Genomic DNA, 18,166 nt, shown 5'->3' on the forward strand with positions numbered 1-18,166 from the left:
AGGTGGAGGTTGCAGTGAGCTGAGATCGCGCCACTGCACTCCAGCCCAGGTGACAGAGCGAGACTCCATCCAAAATAAACAAATAAATAAACATAAAAGAAACTTGTTCACCCCTACTCCAGTGAGGACAGAGAGAAGGCGGCATCTGTTAATCAAGAAACAAGCCCTCACCCGACACCAAATCTGCAGGTGCCTTGATCTTGGATTTCTAGCCTCCAGAACTGTGAGAAACAAATGTCTGTTGTTCAAGCTACGCAGTCGATAGAACGTTTGTTATAGTAACCCAAAAAGGACAAAGACATTATTTTAAAATAAAATGAGTCCAGGACATCCCACCACATGGCCCCCACGGGAGGCCAGGGAGACCTGTCTGTTGCTCTATTCTGGGCAATTGTTAACATACTTCAAAAGGAGCCTGAAAACAGACTGACTCTAGCCTATTTAAATGGAACAAAAGCAAAGAGGCTGAAATCAAGAGAGAAACAGAATCACTCCAGAGAGCAACTGCTGTCACCCCCAGCTACTGCTCTCTGCCAAGTTCTGGGATTCCCCACCCTCCTCCGTTTATTGCTAAGTTCTGGAAGCCCCACTACAAATTCCAGTGAAAATAAAAATTCCAGCCGGGTGTGGTGGCTCACACCTGTAATCCAGCACATCGGGAGGCCGAGGCAGGTGGATCATGAGGCCAGGAGATGGAGACCATCCTGGCTAACACGGTGAAGCCCTGTCTTTACTAAAAATACAAAAAATTAGCCAGGTGAGGTGGTGGGCACCTATAGTCCCAGCTACTCGGGAGGCTGAGGCAGGAGAATGGCGTGAACCCAGGAGGCGGAGCTTGCAGTGAGCTGAGATGGCGCCACTGCACTCCAGCCTGGGCGACAGAGTGAGACTCCGTCTCAAAAAAAAAAAAGAAAAGAAAAATTGGCTCCTTTCCGGCAGTGACGACCTACCCATACAAGAACATGCCTCTCGCAAAGGATATCCTTCATCTCTTCCCAGAAGAGAAGAGGAAACACGAGAAGAAATGCCTGGTGCAGAGCCCCAATTCCTACTTCATGGATGTGAAATGCCCAGGATGCTATAAAATCACCACGGTCTTTAGCCATGCACAAACGGTAGTTTTGTGTGTTGGCTGCTCCACTGTCCTCTGCCAGCCTACAGGAGGAAAAGCAAGGCTTACAGAAGGATGTTCCTTTAGGAGGAAGCAGCACTAAAAGCACTCTGAATCAAGATGAGTGGGAAACCATCTCAATAAACACATTTTGGATCAAAAAAAAAAAAAAGAAAAGAAAAATTCTGACAAATGTAATCCTCAAAGTAATCCTGGGTGAGGTGAGGAAACTGAGGCACAGAGAGACAAGTGAGGTGACCAGTGGCTGCCTGGGTCTGGTCTTTGCTCTTCAACACCATGCGTGGGAGGGACAGCAGCTTAGCACCGCACCACACGCAGCACGTGAGGGACTGGCTGGTTCCACCTTCCAAAGCGTGTCCTGAGCTCACACAGGAGGAAACTAAAGCCCAGAGTCATCAAAAGACTTGCAAGCGGCCCCAGGCTGGTCCATGGCAGAGCCAGCAGCACCCTCTCTGGTGTCCTAGCCCAGGCTTACTCTGCCCACTTCCCCTCAGCAAGGTCCAGAGAAGTGCCCGCCTGGTCACACAATGGCACCAGGACCCCATGCTGGTCCGGGGGGTCTGAGTGTCCTTCCTGCTGCCCACACCCCAGCTCCACACAGGAGACTTTGAGGTGCACACAGGCTAAAGGGCACCAGTGCGAGCTCTCCTGTGCTGTGCCAGGGTCCACAGAGCTGCACTGGGGCTCGGGATGGTGCGGGTGGGGCTGCTACCTGAGCAACTCCTGCGCGAGCATCTGCACATTTTCTTACTGTCTGCGGTGCCTGCTCTGCTGAGCCTGGGCCATCCCTACTCGACATGAGGAAAAAGGTCAGCAACATTTGGGAACTTATACTGGATCAAAGACCAGGAAGTGGTGGAGCTGGGATTCAAAGCCAAGTCAGAATCAAGGTGCCACGCCAGTGCTCTTCGACTGCGGGACGAGTCACAGTCACCCAGGAGCTTTAGGAAATCCAGCTGCTGGCCTCCAGGCTAGATGAACCGAATCAGAACCCCTGGAGCAGGCTGGGCGCAGGCAGTCCTAAGAGTGCCGGAGGGGCTTCTGCTATGCAGCCTGGAGTGGCAACCACATCAGTTCAGAGCTGGGAAACGCCGTACTGCATCGCGGAAGTCTCAGATGTCTTAAGTCTGCAGGAGATCTAAAAGGGGCTGGTACAGGTCGGGAGCTCAGCCTGCACCCAAGAGACTGGCACTGAAGCCAGATGTGCAGGCCAGGCTGCAGGGTTACCAAATGCTTGAGGGTAGCGGATGCATGAGTCACTCTACAGCCATAAAGAGAGGAAGCGGACCAACGTCACTCACCTGCCAACTGACGTGCACGATTGCGGCCGCTGCGCCCGCGACAGCTTTGGTGTTGCACCGTCCGGGGAGTCACCTAAGACCAACAAAAGAAGTGTGCAGTCAGCCAAAGCGATCGGGGGAGAACTACTGTTGGGGGATCTTCACCAAATAGGCAATTCTCCGAGTATCTCCACTGTCCCAACTTGTAGTGTAGGTGGCACTGGTCCACAAAGGGCCACCCTGCCGTAGGCAGGAGCATGAGAGGCACTCACCCCTACATGGGGACCCCGGCCCAGGCAAAGGCTGCGGTCTGATGGATGGACGTGGGGGAGAAAGGTAAGAGCCCTCTTCACTGCGCCACTCCACCCTGGCCATTGATCCCATCAGGGCAGAGCACGACTTTCACAGAGTGAAGTCGACTTGTCAGACGGCACCTGCACGCGCTAGACACTTGCCCACAGGAACGACACTGCAGGGGTTCAGGTTCCCAGGCATGCCCAACAGAGCCCACATACCTCATTTCCTGAACCATGACATTAATGGGATAATAATAATTCATTACATTGTGTTTGTGCTGTTTTAGTTGACAAGTATTTCCATGTGTATGATCTCATCTGATATTCACAATGGGATGAAAAGCAGGCTCAGAGGGCAAAAGGGTCACCAGGTACTGAGCTAAGGCCCACCACAGGCCCCAGAGGTCCAGTCCCGCCACCACCCCCTCCAAACACTGGCTCCGTGGTTCCTCCTCCACTATACGGGCTCCTTGAAAATCCCAGTGTGCACCTGAGTATCAGCACATGTGCTCTGGGGCCTCCAAAGCCTCAGGCACCAGGACCCCCTTGGAACACCTTGCTATGTCTGGGAAGCCATGGGGGAAAGCGGCTGTCCCTCAGAGCCCCTTACCCCAGCACTAAGAGGAAAGGGTGGGGCCCGGAGCTGAGACCTCTTCTCTGCAGGTGCTTCCAGGAGGCCAGGCAAGGGTCCAGGCTGCTGCCCCCACAGACAGCCCCACTCTCTGGCAATATCACAGCTGCTGCTGGGCCCTCCATCTCAACAAGCTCACGCCCGCCCTCCTGCCCCTGCACCCAAGCTCCTGTCCCACGTCCCTGCCCCTCTTTAAAGTCAGGTCTCCTCAAAAAGGCTGCCTGCACTTACATTTCCTCTCTCCTGTTCTTTTCTTTTTCTTTTTTTTTTTTTGAGACAGAGTCTCTCTCTGTCACCCAGGCTGGAGTGCAGTGCAGTGGTGTGATCTTGGCTCACTGTAACCTCCGACCCCTGGGTTCAAGTGATGCTCGTGCCTCAGCCTCCAGAGTAGCTGGAATTATAGGTGCCTGCTACCACGCCCGGCTAATTTTTGTATTGTTAGTAGAGACAGCATTTTGCCATGTTGGCCAGGTTGGTCTCGAACTCCTGACCTCAAGTGATTGCCCACCTCGGCCTCCCAAAGTGCTGGGATTACAGGTGTGAGCCACCGCCCCAGCCTCTCCTATTCTTTTAAAAATCACCTCCGTCAAAGTGATTCACGCACAGAGTTTTTAAAAATGAAGGTTAAAATTTTATGAGACAAACAAGTCTCGCAACACACCCAGCTCTGCCTCCAACTTGCTGGCAGCTTCTTATGATGTCTACCCTCACACATGTCTAAATCACACACCCACATTGCTACCTCCACATTCTTCAAAAACTCCATTTGTTACAAGAGTTAAAAATCTGCCCCTCACACCTTCCCACCGCCCCCACCTGTGAGTTCACCAGGCCTCCAGTGTTCACCCCAGCACTGGAGAGGTGTGCAGCTTGCACACAGCTGAGCCAAACGTGCTCCCATCCTCTCTCCACCTCCGTTTTCGGTTTGTTTGTTTCTTTTCTTTCTTACAAGAAACAAGGTCTTGCTCTGTCACCCAGGCTGGAGTGCAGTGGCGTGATCACAGCTCACTGCAGCCTTGAACTCCTGGGCTCAAGTGATCTTCCTGCCTCAGCCTCCCAAGTAGCTGGGACTACAGGTGCCCAGCACCATGCCTGGCTAAATTTTTTTGAAATTTTTTCAAAATTTGAATTGGGGTCTCACTGTGTTGCTCATCCTAGTGTTTCTTTTCTTTTATGGAGTGGGGTGGTCTGTGACTGAATCATCCTATCATCCCTGTCTTTTGGAACATTCTTGAGTCACTGACCCTGCACCATTCACAGAGGTCTTTGTGAGACCCAAGGTGGTCACACCTGGTGGGTGCGGAGGCAAGCCTGCCTCCCTCTCCCTCGCCGCCTGCCTCTCCCTCGCCGCCTCCCTCTCCCCCGCCCCCTGCCTCTCCCTCGCCGCCTCCCGCGCTGGCTCCCCCTCTCCCGGGATCCCTTCCTCTTGGTTGTCCTCTCCCTCAGCTGGGTGGAGTGCACTCTTCATCAGCTTCCACGGTGGCACAGGAAGGTCATTCTTCTTATGAAACAGAACACGAACAAGCCATCTCCTGACACCCTCAAGAGTGCCCTAGGGCTGCATGCGCACACGCGCCTCCCAGGCCCACGTCAGCTCTTCCCTAAACCAGGACAGCACAGCTTCACTGCAGCTCCCAGTACCCAGAATTCCAAGTCTCAATCCTCTGGGTGACCCGGCAGCGTGGACTCAGAGTGAATAGCAACATTTGTCACTGGACTGTTTTCAGTGTTTGACTGTTTCAGACAAAGAAGGCTGCTTGTCTCGAGTATTTTGAGAAAGTGCATGTATGAAAGGCTCCACTACAGGGCACCGCTCATGTGGTCCCACGCTACGAGTGCCCTCAGCCCTCACTTCTCCTCCACAGTGACAGCTGGTGTCACAGCCAAGGAGCAACACCACCAGTGCTCTCAGCCAAAGAGTGCGCACCACCACGTGCCTCCCAGAGCTGTGTGTTCCCAACAGCATGGCCATTCCCTTGGGGCCTCTCTTCTGGCCAGTGCTGAGTCTGTGGGACCAGTTTTGACCCTGATGAATGACCAAAGGCGTGCAAGAGACAGCCCTGTTCCCAGCATCGTGGAGAGAGGAGGAACCGCCTGCTGAAGGTGAAATGCACGTCTGAGAGGTGCCTAAGGAGCCCCCAGGGGCACGGTCTGGGAAACAGGGCAAAGTCAACAGGGAATCTGGGATTAGCAGAAGTCCTGTGGCATCAAGCAGCCCGACAGCCAGCCGACATTTGTGGAGACCAGCCGACATTTGTGCCAATGTGGTCAGGAGAAACACGGCAGACACGTGTCCCGGCTCCAGGCATTCAGGCAGAAGAGAAGCAAGCACTGCCGAACAAACCTCCACGTGATCTGGGCCGTGGGGTGTCCCTGAAGAACCCACCCAATCATAGCTCCCATTTCTTTTCTTTCTTTCTTTCTTTTTTTTTTTTTTGAGACAGTCTCGTTCTGTCACCCAGGCTGGAATGCAGTGACACCATCTCGGCTCACTACAACCTCTGCCTCCTGGCTCAAGTGATTCTCCTGCCTCAGCTTCCCAAGTAGCTGGGATTACAGGCATGTGCCACCATGCCTGGCTAATTTTTGTATTTTTAGTAGAGACAGGATTTCACCATGTTGATCAGGCTGGTCTCGAACTCCTGACCTCAGGTGATCCACTCACTTTGGCCTCCCAAAGTGCTAGGATTACCGGCGTGAGCTACCGTGCCCGGCCCACAGCTCCCATCTCTACAAACTCAGCTCTCTGCTGTTGAAACCTACACTGAGGTCTCCAGCTGTGGCCTCTCTGAGTTCTCAGCCTGCTCCACCCCTCAGCAGCAGCCCAAGTGGCCTGCCACCCTCACTACTTCCAAAATGGGGCCGTGGAGTCTGCCCGCTGCCTCTTCCAGCCCTCCTGTCACATGAGCGGCAGCACCCAGGTTCCGCCAGAACCTCAGGGCCACTCGAGTCCCTTTCTACACTGCCACATGGGCCCTAAGCTACCAGAATGTCAGGCAGACCACAGCACCCCAGCCTCCTTCCCCAGCACTAGCCTCCTCCCCAACAGTGAGGGCGAGGTCCGCATTACCCTCCCCACCTCGCTCCCGCCCACAGACTCTGCTCTTCCATCTATGGAGGGATCTTCTGAAGGTCAAGTCGCTCTGCTCTAATCTCTTGCATGCACATCCTCTGGAACTGACGGTACTCCAGGTCCCGCTCTGGTCACGCGGCGCTCTGCGAGCTGGCCTCGGGCTGCCCCTCTGTCTTCATCTCTTCTTACCCTGCCCCTTGGTCACCGACTGGCTGAGGTTGCTAGTTTTTGTTCAACAGCTACTTTCCTCCTCTTCTCAGTAAGACATTTCAGCTGTGTGCAGAATAAAGACAACGTGTCCTAGCATCCTGTGCAGGGAAGTGTGGTGACCAACGGGACATAAATGGAGTGACAGAGACAACTTGCAGTGAGAGTCCTTGAAAGGTGAGGATTTGCTCTCCTTCACCTAAACAGGCTTCCTGCCGGGAGGTGTGAGGGCCAGAGCCGGTGCAGCCACACTAGACCACGAGGACGAGAAGCTCATCACAGCAACACAGGATGGAAGAAGCCTGGGTCCCTCACACCAAGGGGTACCGACCAGCTGTCGCACGTCTATGCGGAATCCGGACCACAGTGGCCGCGCTCCTATCCTCGGCCCCTGAGCTGCTCCCGGAGCGCACCCCGTGCCTTCCTGCCCCAGGACCTCTGTACTCGCCATTGCCTCTGCCTGGAGTGCTCCCCCTTAAACTTTCCTACCAGTTGCCTCGGTGTCCTGGTTCAGATCTCAGTCCCGTGTCACCTCCTGACCATCTTTGCCAAAGAACCACCTGATGCAAATTCCTCCCCAAACACGCCAGCCCCAGGACACCATCTTCTCTTAGTCGCTTCGTTATGCTAGGATCTGAAGGCCTGCTCATCTGACAACATTTCGTGTCTTTTCCTATTAAACAGAAATTCCGTGAGAGTAGGTCTGTCTTATCATGATGTCCCTTGTCCCCCAAAGCATTCCAGCACAGAGAAGACACTCAGCAGAACAGCTTGTTCCTACAGCAGGACTCAGAGTGTGGTTTCCGGGAGTTACAGGCTGCCTGTGCTGGCTGGCACTGCCAGAACTTAAAATCCTCAAGCACCCAGAGGGCAGATAGATCTACCTGACAGAGGAGGCCAGGACGCTCCTCTCACCTTAAGTCAGCTCTGAGAACTTTCTGCATTGCACACAATTGTTCGAGTAATTCATGGAAACTTTACAAACACCTACCCACTACTGGCCAGACACCTGCTAGGGCTGGTGGCCTCAGTGACTGGAGAGGGCAGTGGCTGGGGCTTAGGAGGCTGAGGTGGCTGCAATGTGAGGGCCAGAAACTAGAGAGGAGGGGGCTACTCCTAGAACGAGCTCTAGGAACCCAAGGGGAATCTCGAGTCTCTGGCTGAGCACCAGGCAGTGCACAGGTACAGGGCAGGAGTCCTCAAGGTCAAGAGAAGAGCAACTACCGGGCAGCAACGAGCGGAGCTCACAGGGCCACGAAGCCACCATCTTGCAGCAGCCGGAGTGCAGGGACCTCGCGGGACACACGGGCGTGCAGCAGAGGCCTTGGGAAGGGCGCCGGTGGCAGGAGGCGGAAAGACTATTCTAGACCCACCACTTCAAAGCATAAAAAGCCTCAGAAGGATGATCTGCACCTTCACTGCCTGCCAAGCCCAACCCAACTCCTCAGAGAAAGACAACAAAATCCAGACATTCAAACGTCTACACCTGACAATATCCAACAACCAAGAAAAACCTGTAAAAAACGTAGAGGCAGGAAAATGAGGCCAAAACCCGGAAACAAAATTAGTCAACAGAAACAGACCCCAAAATGATGCGGAAGATGGTATGAGAAGAATCGTAGACCTTAAAACCATTATCAATTTGCTCACGAGGATGTAAAAGAAAATGCAAGTACCATGAGGAGAAATAAGGGGAAACTATTATGTTAGAAACAGAAAGTTAACTGGATGGGCATCACAGCTATTAGGCACTGCAGAAGAAATGATATCTGACAACAGAAATGACCCAAACCGCAGCTCAAGGGAAAAGGCTGGGCCGGGCGTGGCAGCTCACGCCTGTAATCCCAACAGTTTGGGAGGCCGAGGTGGGTGGGTCAGGAGTTAGGGACCAGCCTGGCCAACATGGCGAAACCCCGTCTCTACCAAAAATACAAAAAAAATTACCAGGGCATGGTGGCGGGCACCTATAATCCCAACTACTCAGGAGGCTGAGGAAGGAGAATTGCTTGAACTCAGTAAGTGGAGGTTGCAGTGAGCCAAGATCATGCCAGTGCATTCTAGCCTGGGTGACAGAATGAGACTCCGTCTCAAAAAACAAAAAATAAAAAACAAAACAAAAAAAAAAAAGAAAGAAAAGAAAAAGAAAAAAGGCTGAAATTTAAAAAAAAGAACAGAGCTTCGGTGTCCTGTAAGACAATGTCAAGAGGCCTGTAATAGATCTGATTAGAGGCCTAGGAAAGATGCAAAGATAGCTGAAGAAATAATGGCCAAGGTTTTTCAAATTTGATGGAAAAAAACCAACCTACAGATCAAAGAAGCCTAAGAAACCCCAAGCAGGATAAAGGCAAAGAAAGCCGTCTCAAAGCACATATAATCAAACTGCTGACGGTAACAGTAAAGAGAAAACCTTACAAGCAGCCTAAGAGTTCCGGGGTGTCACACACACAAGAACGAACGTAAGACATTCTGGGGGCCTCCACTGACTCCCCAAAACAAAGTGGGCGAGAAGACAGCGGGTCACACCTGAAAGCACTGTTGGAGGAAAGCACTAAAAACACCGTCACTGCCATCAATAATTGTTTAAAACTTTAAATGGAATTTCTTCAATATTTTAAAGATACATTAAAATGTATCTATTACTCACCAATAGAAAACTTAGGAATTTTAAATTGATTTGTAGGAGTAGGCATAACCTTTGTCTTGGAATTTAGATAGGAATCTCGCCGTCTGATACTTCTAGTCTTATTCAATTGAGAAGATTCTGACCAAGTGGAACTGGAGTTCGGCCACTGGCCTCCACCTTCCGGAGTCTGGGGTTGGGTGGGGGACGCTGAGGGGGGCGCTGAGGGCTGCTCCGCTGCCAGCCCAGAAACATCGACCTGCTTGGCTTGCCGGGAGGATGCCCCCACAGGGCCTGCAGGCAGAGCTGGCCGCAGCAGGGTAGGTCCTATTCCGCCTGACTTGCTGATGTTTGACAGAGGCCGGGAGCTGTTTGCAGGAATACTTGCAAATTCACTTGATTTAGCTAGAAGGGTGTACACACAAAAATCACATTATAAAATTATGCAGCTGTTTAACAAACACACAGAAGTTATGCTGTCTTTAGCTCATCTACCTTAAACATGTGACACATTAAAAATATTCTATAAGCCCATCAGGCAACATCATCAAACACAGGACAGCTTTTAGCTTAGCTGAGTGTATTCTAAGGTACTTATCCTCAAAATCATTACTAACATGTACACAAGCATGCATAAATTCAAGCTCTCCTATCTTCGTGGATTATGTTGGCAGGAGAAATCTACATTAGTTGAGCCGATGGAAGGGGACAGTCTAGTTATATGTCTCATCTGTCTGGTCACAGAGGTGGACAGGGAACAGGGAAAAAAGACGCAATTGTTACTGGTTGATTCCTTTAAAATTACAAGGAGTCTGGGTCATATTAACCATAAACACTATTTAAAATAGAAGACCAGATAAACTAGAATAATAAATACTGAGCTACCAATATACACAGATGATCTGGTAAAGGATTCTTTTTTTTTTTTTTTTTTTTTTGAGACGGAGTCTCGCTCTGCCGCCCAGGGTGGAGTGCAGTGGCGCAATCTCCACTCACTGCAAGCTCCGCCTTCCGGGTTCACGCCATTCTCCTGCCTCAGCCTCCCGTGTAGCTGGGACTACAGGCGCCCACCACTGCACCCGGCTAATTTTTGTATTTTTTTAGTAGAGACAGGGTTTCATCGTGTTAGCCAGGATGGTCTCGATCTCCTGACCTCGTGATCTGCTGGTCTCGGCCTCCCAAAGTGCTGGGATTACAGGCCTGAGCCACCGTGCCCAAGGATTCTTAAATAAAAACTTTAGGAACAGGAGTGGTGGCTCATGCCTATAATCCAAACACTTTGGGAGGCCAAGGCAGGAGATCACTCGAGGCCAGGAGTTCGCGATCAGCCTGGCTAATATAGTGAGACCATCCTCTCTACAAAAAACACAAAAATGTGTGCCAGGCGCAGTGGCTCACGTCTGTAATCCCAGCACTTTGGGAGATCGAAGCGGGCGGGTCATGAGGTCAAGAGATCGAGACTATCTTGGCCAACATGGTGAAACCCCATCTCTACTAAAAATACAAAAATTAGTCAGGCGTGGTGGCGGGCACCTGTAGTCCCAGTTACTTGGGAGGCTGAGGCAAGAGAATCACTGGAAGGAGGCAGAGGTTGCAGTGAGCCAAGATTGCACCACTGCACTCCAACCTGGCAATAGAGGGAGACTCCATCTCAAAAACAAAACAAAACAAAACCACACACACAAAATTAGCTGGGTGTGGTGGCATGTGGCTGTAGTCCCAGCTATTCAGGAGGCTGAGGTGGGAGGATTGCTTGAGCTCAGGAGGTCGTCACCTCAGTCTGTAAAGATAAGGACACAAACCTCTCTTAATCACAGAATGGCAGAGTGAGGATTCTCTGATTAGAGTACACACTTTTCTTTTTTTGAGACGGAGTCTCGCTGACGCCCAGCCTGGAGTGCAGTGACGCAGTCTCGGCTTACCGCATCCTCCGCCTCCCGGGTTCAAGCGATTCTTGTGCCCCAGTCTCCCCAGTAGCTGGGACTACAGGCACCCGCCACCATGCCCGGCTAGTTTTTGTGTTTTCAATAGTGACAGGGTTTCACCATGTTGGCCAGGCTGGTCTCAAACTCCAGGACTCAAGCGATCCACCCATCTCGGCCTCCCAAAGTGCTGGGATCACAGGTGTGAGCCACTGCACCAGGCCCACTTTTTTCATTTTGTGAACACAATCCACACCGTGCTGCCCTCAACGACCCCGAGACTCCACACCGCCAATGCACCTTCAAGAGGATTTCGCTCTGAAGAGCAGAAAGGCGAAGGCTTTCCCTTACCACTAGATGGCAGCCGTGGCTTGACCTCAAACAGGTGTGGGAGCATGGATTTAAACAGGCACCCAGGAGTTATGGGGGCCATATGCCCTAAATTATCTGGAATAGTCCTATTTTAAAACTGGTGTCTCATGGCATTGACATGAGCCTGATTCCTTCTGTGTTCTCAGGCACGCGGTATCATACACGCTTTCTGGCTGTGTGTAACACCTAGACTGAAGCCACCCATCTGACTGTGCCCTCCTCATGGGACAGACGCACTGAGGGCAAGCACAGCGACTCAGCCGACAGCCTGGTCCACCGCACAGAGCACGCCCTCTGTAGAAACAGTCTCCGAGGCCTCAGCAGCACTCCAGGCCTCACCTGGCCAGATGTGGGTCCAGGCACGATGCCGGCTGCCTCACCTTTGCCCGCTGCTGGGGATGTGCACACACTGGATGCCCCGCTCCAAACAGGCCCTGAGGAGGACTTCCTTGCGAGATTGCTGGTAGAGCCGGGTTCTTTTAACAGGGTCTTCTTCAACCCCAACTGGGGCAAAATGTGAAAAAACAGAATCAGCAAAGATCTCATTATTTACCTGTAACTTATGTCTGCAAAAGTAAGGGGTTTTTGGCCAGGCGCGGTGGCTCACGCCTGCAATCCCAGAATTTTGGGAGGCCGAAGCGGTCGGATCACAAGGTCAGGAGTTTGAGACCAGCCTGGCCAATATAGTGAAACCCCGTCTCTACTAAAAATATAAAAATTAGCCTGGCATGGTGGTAGGCACCCAGCTACTTGGGAGGCTGAGGCAGGAGAATCGCTTGAACCCAGGTGGTGGAGGTTGCAGTGAGCTGAGCCCGTGCCGTTGCACTCCAGCCTGGGCGAAAAAAAAAAAAAAAGTAGGGGTTTTTAATATTTTTAAATAATCTAATATTATCATCTTGAATTTGAAGAAGAAAAAAGTCAAGCAGCACTTCTCAAAGCATAGTCTTCAAGCTCCTGCGTGAGGATCACATTAGGGAGCTATAGCGGAAATGCAGATTTGGGGCCCCAGCCCAGACCCCATGAGTCAGCAGCTGTAGGGCCCAGCTTTGGGCACTTTTAACAAGAACTGCCAGTACTCTTACACCCAGCTCGGTTTACCGCCAGTGCCAGAAAATAAGTGGCCAAGATGTGGCTGATAGGTATCCATGCCTATGAGGAACTGCAGTTTTTTCTTTCAGACAGGGTCTCACTCTGTTGCCCAGGCTGGAATGGAATGTGGTGGCATGATCACAGCTCACTGCAGCCTTGACCTCCTGGGTTCAAGCAATCCTCTCACCTCAGCCTCCCAAATAGCTGGGACCACAGGCATGCACCACCATACCTGGCTATTTTTATTTTTTAGTAGAGATGGGGTCTCACTACATTGCCCAGGCTGGTCTCAAACTCCTGGGCTCAACTGAGCCTCCTGCCTCAGCCTCCCAAAGTGCTGAGATTACATGTGTGAGCCACCACACCCAGCTGCTGTTTTCAAAACATCAACATCTCATGTCATCTGTTCAAGGACCCTACATGAGGGAAACGGAATATCCCCACCTACGAACTAGGGCTCTGAGACACTGACTTTTCCCAACCCACACAGCTCCCAGGGCAGAGGCCAGCCATCAGTGCACACAGCGAAGCCAGTATTCTCTGCATGTATTTTGCAGGCTGCCTCTTGTGGGTGTATTTTCAACTTTTCCACCTCTTTTTTTTTTTTTTTTTTTTTTTTTTTTTTGAGACAGGGTCTCGTTCTGTCACCCAACCTGGGGTGCAGTACATGATTATGACTCACTGCAGCCTCCACCTCCTGGGCTCAAGCAATCATCCCATCTCAGCCTCCCGAGTAGCTGGAACTACAGGTGCGTACCACCATGCCCAGCTGATTTTTGTATTTTTTGGAGAGATGGGTTTCATCATGTTGCTCAGGATGGTCTTGAACTCTCGGGCTCAAGTGATCCTCCCATCTTGGCCTCCCAAAATGCTGGGATTATAGGTATGAGCCACTGATTTTAATCCAAAGCACTTGTACACACAGCTGCCACCTCATTCCCAGCAACCACAAGTCTGGGCCCCAGCAGCCAACTCACCTTATTTGGAACAGGTATCGCCCGCTTGCCCTGGCCCAAGTGGCTTCCAGCAGCCGGCACACTGACAGCACCTGGGGCATGTTTCTCAGGGAGAACATCCTGGTGGAATTCCTTCTCGGCTGGGATTTTTGTCCTGGAAGGACTAGCTGGAATCTCTTTCTTGGGCTGAAAAAATTTAATTTGAACTGTGAGAACTGTCTAGTCCTTAACAATGTACAGAGATACTCAGGCTTCAATTTAAAGCAAGCTCAGGCACTATCTTCCCCAATGCTATGCGTGTTCCTCCATTCATCAGCTAGATTGAAGGGAACAGAGCAAGCAGTTCACATCCTCCACCAAATCACTGTGGACAAAAGTGATGATGGATTTTGCTTCCTCATTAAAAACAGCATCAAATGATACTGACACAGGTCATTAATAGGACAGCGGTCCTCTAAAGCCGTTCCCCAGTCAGGATCCTTATTTAAGAATGATAATGAGAAAGCTGGTCTAGTTAAACAAATTTTAAAATGCTGTACAGAAAGGACTCATCCATTAAATGGCCATCTGTACCAGAGAAACTGCACAATTGCAATAAATCTTCTTGGCCTAGTACTGAAAGCCATTTTCTTTCGCCAGAAGAGTCAAAAAATAAGTTCCTAACATATTTAGGGACAAGGGCATTCATGGAACTAATTCATACTTACATAAATAGCCCCTCATAACAGGAGGGTTAATAAGGTAACAGCAATAGAAGCTCAGAGTGGTAAAGACGCAGCAGTAACTTTTTCCCTTTATAGCATTTCTAAAAACTGAGATACTTCTGATAACGTAAAAGTCACTATTTTAAACAGTATATACTTCAGTGGTTTTTAGTACATCTGTTATGTTGTACAACCAGCACAAGCTAATCTTAAAATATGGTCCTGTTCCTAAAAAGAATCTGTTCCCGGCTAGGCACGGTGGCTCACACCTGTAATCCCAGCACTTTGGGAGGCTGAGGCGGGCAGATCACCTGAGGTCAGGGGTTCGAGACCAGCCTGACTAATAGGATGAAACCCTGTCTCTACTAAAAATACAAAAATTAGCCAGGCGTGGTGGCATGCGCCTGTAATCCCAGCTACTCGGGAGACTGAGACAGAACTGCTTGAACCCGAGAGGCAGAGGATGCAGTCAGCCAAGATCGCACCATTGCACTCCAGCCTGGGCAACAAGAGCAGAACTCTGTCTCAGAAAAAACAAACAAACAAAAACCTGTACCCATTAGCAGTTACTCCCCATTCCCTCAACCTCCCCAGCCCCATCTAGGGAAGCACTCAACCACACCTCTGTCATTGACCTGTCATGGTCATTTCATATAAATGGAACCATATGACATGAGACCTTTTGTTATGGCCTCTTTCACTGGGCAAAATGTTTTCAAGGGTTGTCTGTGTTAAGCATGTATCAGCACTGTGTTTCTCCTGGAGACGGAGTCTTGCTCTGTTGCCCAGGCTAGAGTGCAGTGGCGCCATCTTGGCTCACTGCAACCTCCACCTCCCAGCTTCAAGCGATTCTCCTGCCTCAGCCTCCCAAGTAGTTGAGATTGCAGGTGTGCACCACCATACATGGCTAATTTTTGTATTTTTTGTAGAGACGGGGTTTCGCCATGTTGGCCAGGCTGGGCTCAAACTCCTGACCTCAGGTGATTCGCCCACCTTGGCTTCCCAAAGTGCTGTGATTACAGGTGTGAGCTACCACACCTGGCAGTGTTCCTTCTTGTTGCCAGAAATAAACCATTGTCTGGAGAGAGCCCATTTTCTTTACCCGTTCATCATTGGCTGGATGCCTGGGTTGGTCCTACTCTTTTGGCTGTTATGAATAATGCTGCTTTGAACATCTGCATGTGGCTTTTTCTGTGAATATGGCTTCAATTCTCTCAGGTCTGTGTACTAAGGAGTGGAGCTGCTGGGTCCCATGGGACCTCTACATTTAGTTTTTTGAGGAGCTGCCAAACTGTTTCCACAACAGCTGCACCGTTTCACGGTCCCACCAGCAGTGCGTGAGCTTCCAACTTCCACATCCTCAACCTTCTCCTCATCCTCCACATCCTCATCCTCAAAATAACACTGGTTATTTTCTTTTTCTTCTTCCTTTAGGCATCCTAGCAGCTGTCTGTGAAGCACACTTTTAAGTAGGTGTTACAATCAAGTGGTCCACCCATTGCTAATGACTCCTCACAGGAGTGAGCATGTGCCGTGAGCCGCTCTAGGAGTGACTTCTCCCAGACAAGCATGCAGGAGGTGGTGGGGCTCCCAAGTGTGCGTGAGTGAGTGCATCTCAGCTGTGCGCACAGTGCCCTGTCCGCTGGGAACAAGCTCTCTGGACCCCAGCTCACCACGGAGGACCAGGAGATCAAAGGAGATGCTTCAGTGGGTCTGGAGCACCCCACATCACACCACCTCTCTCCCCGAGTCCACGCATGCTACATGCACAATCCCTGTCCCGAGTCCACGTGTGCTCCACACAGCAAGACCCATCCCGCTCTCATTCTAGAAACATCACGGTAGGAATTTACATCCAAACGGGCTCCAATAAAAGGAGTTTGCAGGACCAACGGACAGGCCCCAGCTATTCGGGGTGGTAGTGCCGGACATACGTCCTTGTCAAGGGCAGTGCGTGGCAGCTGCACCTCGGCTGGCTTCCATTCTTGGCTCTCACCACAGGGAGTCACGTGGCTCAGGAGATGGGCTTGGTGGGGGTAAAGGAATTTCTGGGCCCATGCTGAGCATTCTGCATTTGCCTGTACCTCCTAATGGCCCCACCCAGGGTCTTCCTCTGTAAGTGCTGCCCAGGGGAGGGGGCAGAGTTGGGAACGGGCTGCAGGGTGGGCCCCGGGGCTCCCACCCGCCCTGTCCTCCTCTCTGCAGCCTCTCCCACAGGAGGAGCAGCCTCCCTCTCCCAAGCAAGAGCCAGATCGGGCAGCCCTGGCAGCAAGCCCTGTGCTCACCCCCACCTTTCCCCCAGACCTCCAGGACCCTCAGTGTCCCAGAGTTGGTAGACTGCACCCAAAGGCACCCCTGTCAACTGCCACCTCCCAGGAAAGCTCACCTCACTTAATGCCCAGGAGGAATGCAATGTAAACTGAGGCACGGTCAAGGAGGCTGACTAGCAGCTATCACAGAGGAGGGGGAGTTTTTAGAAGAGGTTGCTTGTTAAAGCAAATGAAATCCGTACTGTGTGGCATATCCAGCATTGTAACAAAACAAAAGGAACAACTTCAGACAGAATTTAGGAGGAAGTATTAAGTCACCCCAACCCTACCCAAGCCACCCCCACATCAGCTCCCTATTGGCGACTGCTTTTCCTGGACTCCCCATTCCTGTGCTTCGGAAGCCTCGGAGCCTCGCCACCTCCGCGGCTTTCCCCATGTGGCTTCCGTGAGAGGGCTGAGGGGCAAGGAGTGGCGGCTCCCCAGACAGGTGTGCTGCTGTGGCATTTACCTTCTCCGCAGCCCCAGGGATGCTTCTTCCTCTAACAGAAGCCACTCGAGGCAGCAGCAATTTGCTCCCGGGCCTCCTCTGAGTCGCTGCCTGACTTGGAGCAGGAGCAGTGCATGACTCCCTGGGCAAAGCATGAGCAGAGCGCGGAGGCCCCAGCGCCCGGGCGAGGCTGGCCTGGGCACCAGAACTGGGCAGGGCCGGGGAGGAGGCCAAGAGCCGAGGCTTTCCCACAGAGGACCCCCGCAAGGGGCTGTCTGACAGGTAGTATGTCTCTCTTTTAAGAGACGTGGGGCTTTTCTTCATTTCCTTTTCTCTCTCAAAGAGGTTTATTTTTAATTTTGACTCCTGTATGAATCTTTCCACACCCTGGCTCTGAGGGTCTTCAAGCTTGGCAGCCTGGGCCGCCTGGTTCCGGCTGCTGCTCTCAATCTGTAAAGCCAGTAAGTGAGCTTCTTTGTACACTTCCACAAACTTCTCCCCGGCCAGAGGGCTCCAGGCAAAGGGACTCTCAGACGCGGGCAACGAAGGCTGTTCGGGAACCGGGTTATTTAATTCCAAGCTGGCAGCAATACATCTTTCTTTATGTCCAACGGGTCCGAAGAAGACTTCATCATCTTCATTTGCACTATTTTTTTAAAAAAACAATTATTAATAACTCATAACATTGGCATTTAAAGGAAAGACTTTACTGAATGTGGTTATGCCCAAGGCAAGGGAAGAAAACTCATTTGTTTACCTTGAAGAAGACAATGAAAGATCGAAGTCAAATTTTTCATCGGCCAAAAGAAGAATGTCTAGGGGGAAAGAATCCACTGTTATTTTAGTGCCACAGCTGATAAAGAGAAAAATATTACCAGGCTCTATAGCTTAGAACTAAATAAAGGTACTGTGAAATTTCACTCCCCAAAGTGTATCCTGTCATTATGTTAATTTAGTTTTTCATAGGAGGCTCTAAGTTAGATTTTTTCCTTTTTTTTTTTGGAGACGGAGTCTTGTTCTGTCGCCCGGGCCGGAGTGCAGTGGCCGGATCTCAGCTCACTGCAAGCTCCGCCTCCAGGGTTTACGCCATTCTCCTGCCTCAGCCTCCCGAGTAGCTGGGACTACAG

General features: G+C 51.2%; 1 protein-coding gene across 1 annotated transcript in view; it reads right to left on the reverse strand.

The window, feature by feature from the left end:
• The window catches only part of GTSE1 (G-2 and S-phase expressed 1), a 35,331-nt gene that overhangs the window by 9,397 nt on the left and 7,768 nt on the right, over nt 1–18,166 (reverse strand). Inside the window, exons 2-8 of the mRNA XM_011934792.1 lie at nt 17,797–17,854; nt 17,061–17,685; nt 13,600–13,764; nt 11,914–12,037; nt 9,264–9,644; nt 2,434–2,506; nt 1,091–1,155 (exon numbers count right to left, since the gene is read on the reverse strand). Of these exons, the coding sequence (XP_011790182.1) occupies nt 1,091–1,155; nt 2,434–2,506; nt 9,264–9,644; nt 11,914–12,037; nt 13,600–13,764; nt 17,061–17,685; nt 17,797–17,854 (1,491 nt within the window). The remainder of the gene's footprint in view (nt 1–1,090; nt 1,156–2,433; nt 2,507–9,263; nt 9,645–11,913; nt 12,038–13,599; nt 13,765–17,060; nt 17,686–17,796; nt 17,855–18,166) is intronic.

The sequence above is a fragment of the Colobus angolensis genome, unplaced genomic scaffold (assembly GCF_000951035.1).
Source record: "Colobus angolensis palliatus isolate OR3802 unplaced genomic scaffold, Cang.pa_1.0 Scaffold138, whole genome shotgun sequence".
NCBI classification, from domain to species: Eukaryota; Metazoa; Chordata; class Mammalia; order Primates; family Cercopithecidae; genus Colobus; species Colobus angolensis.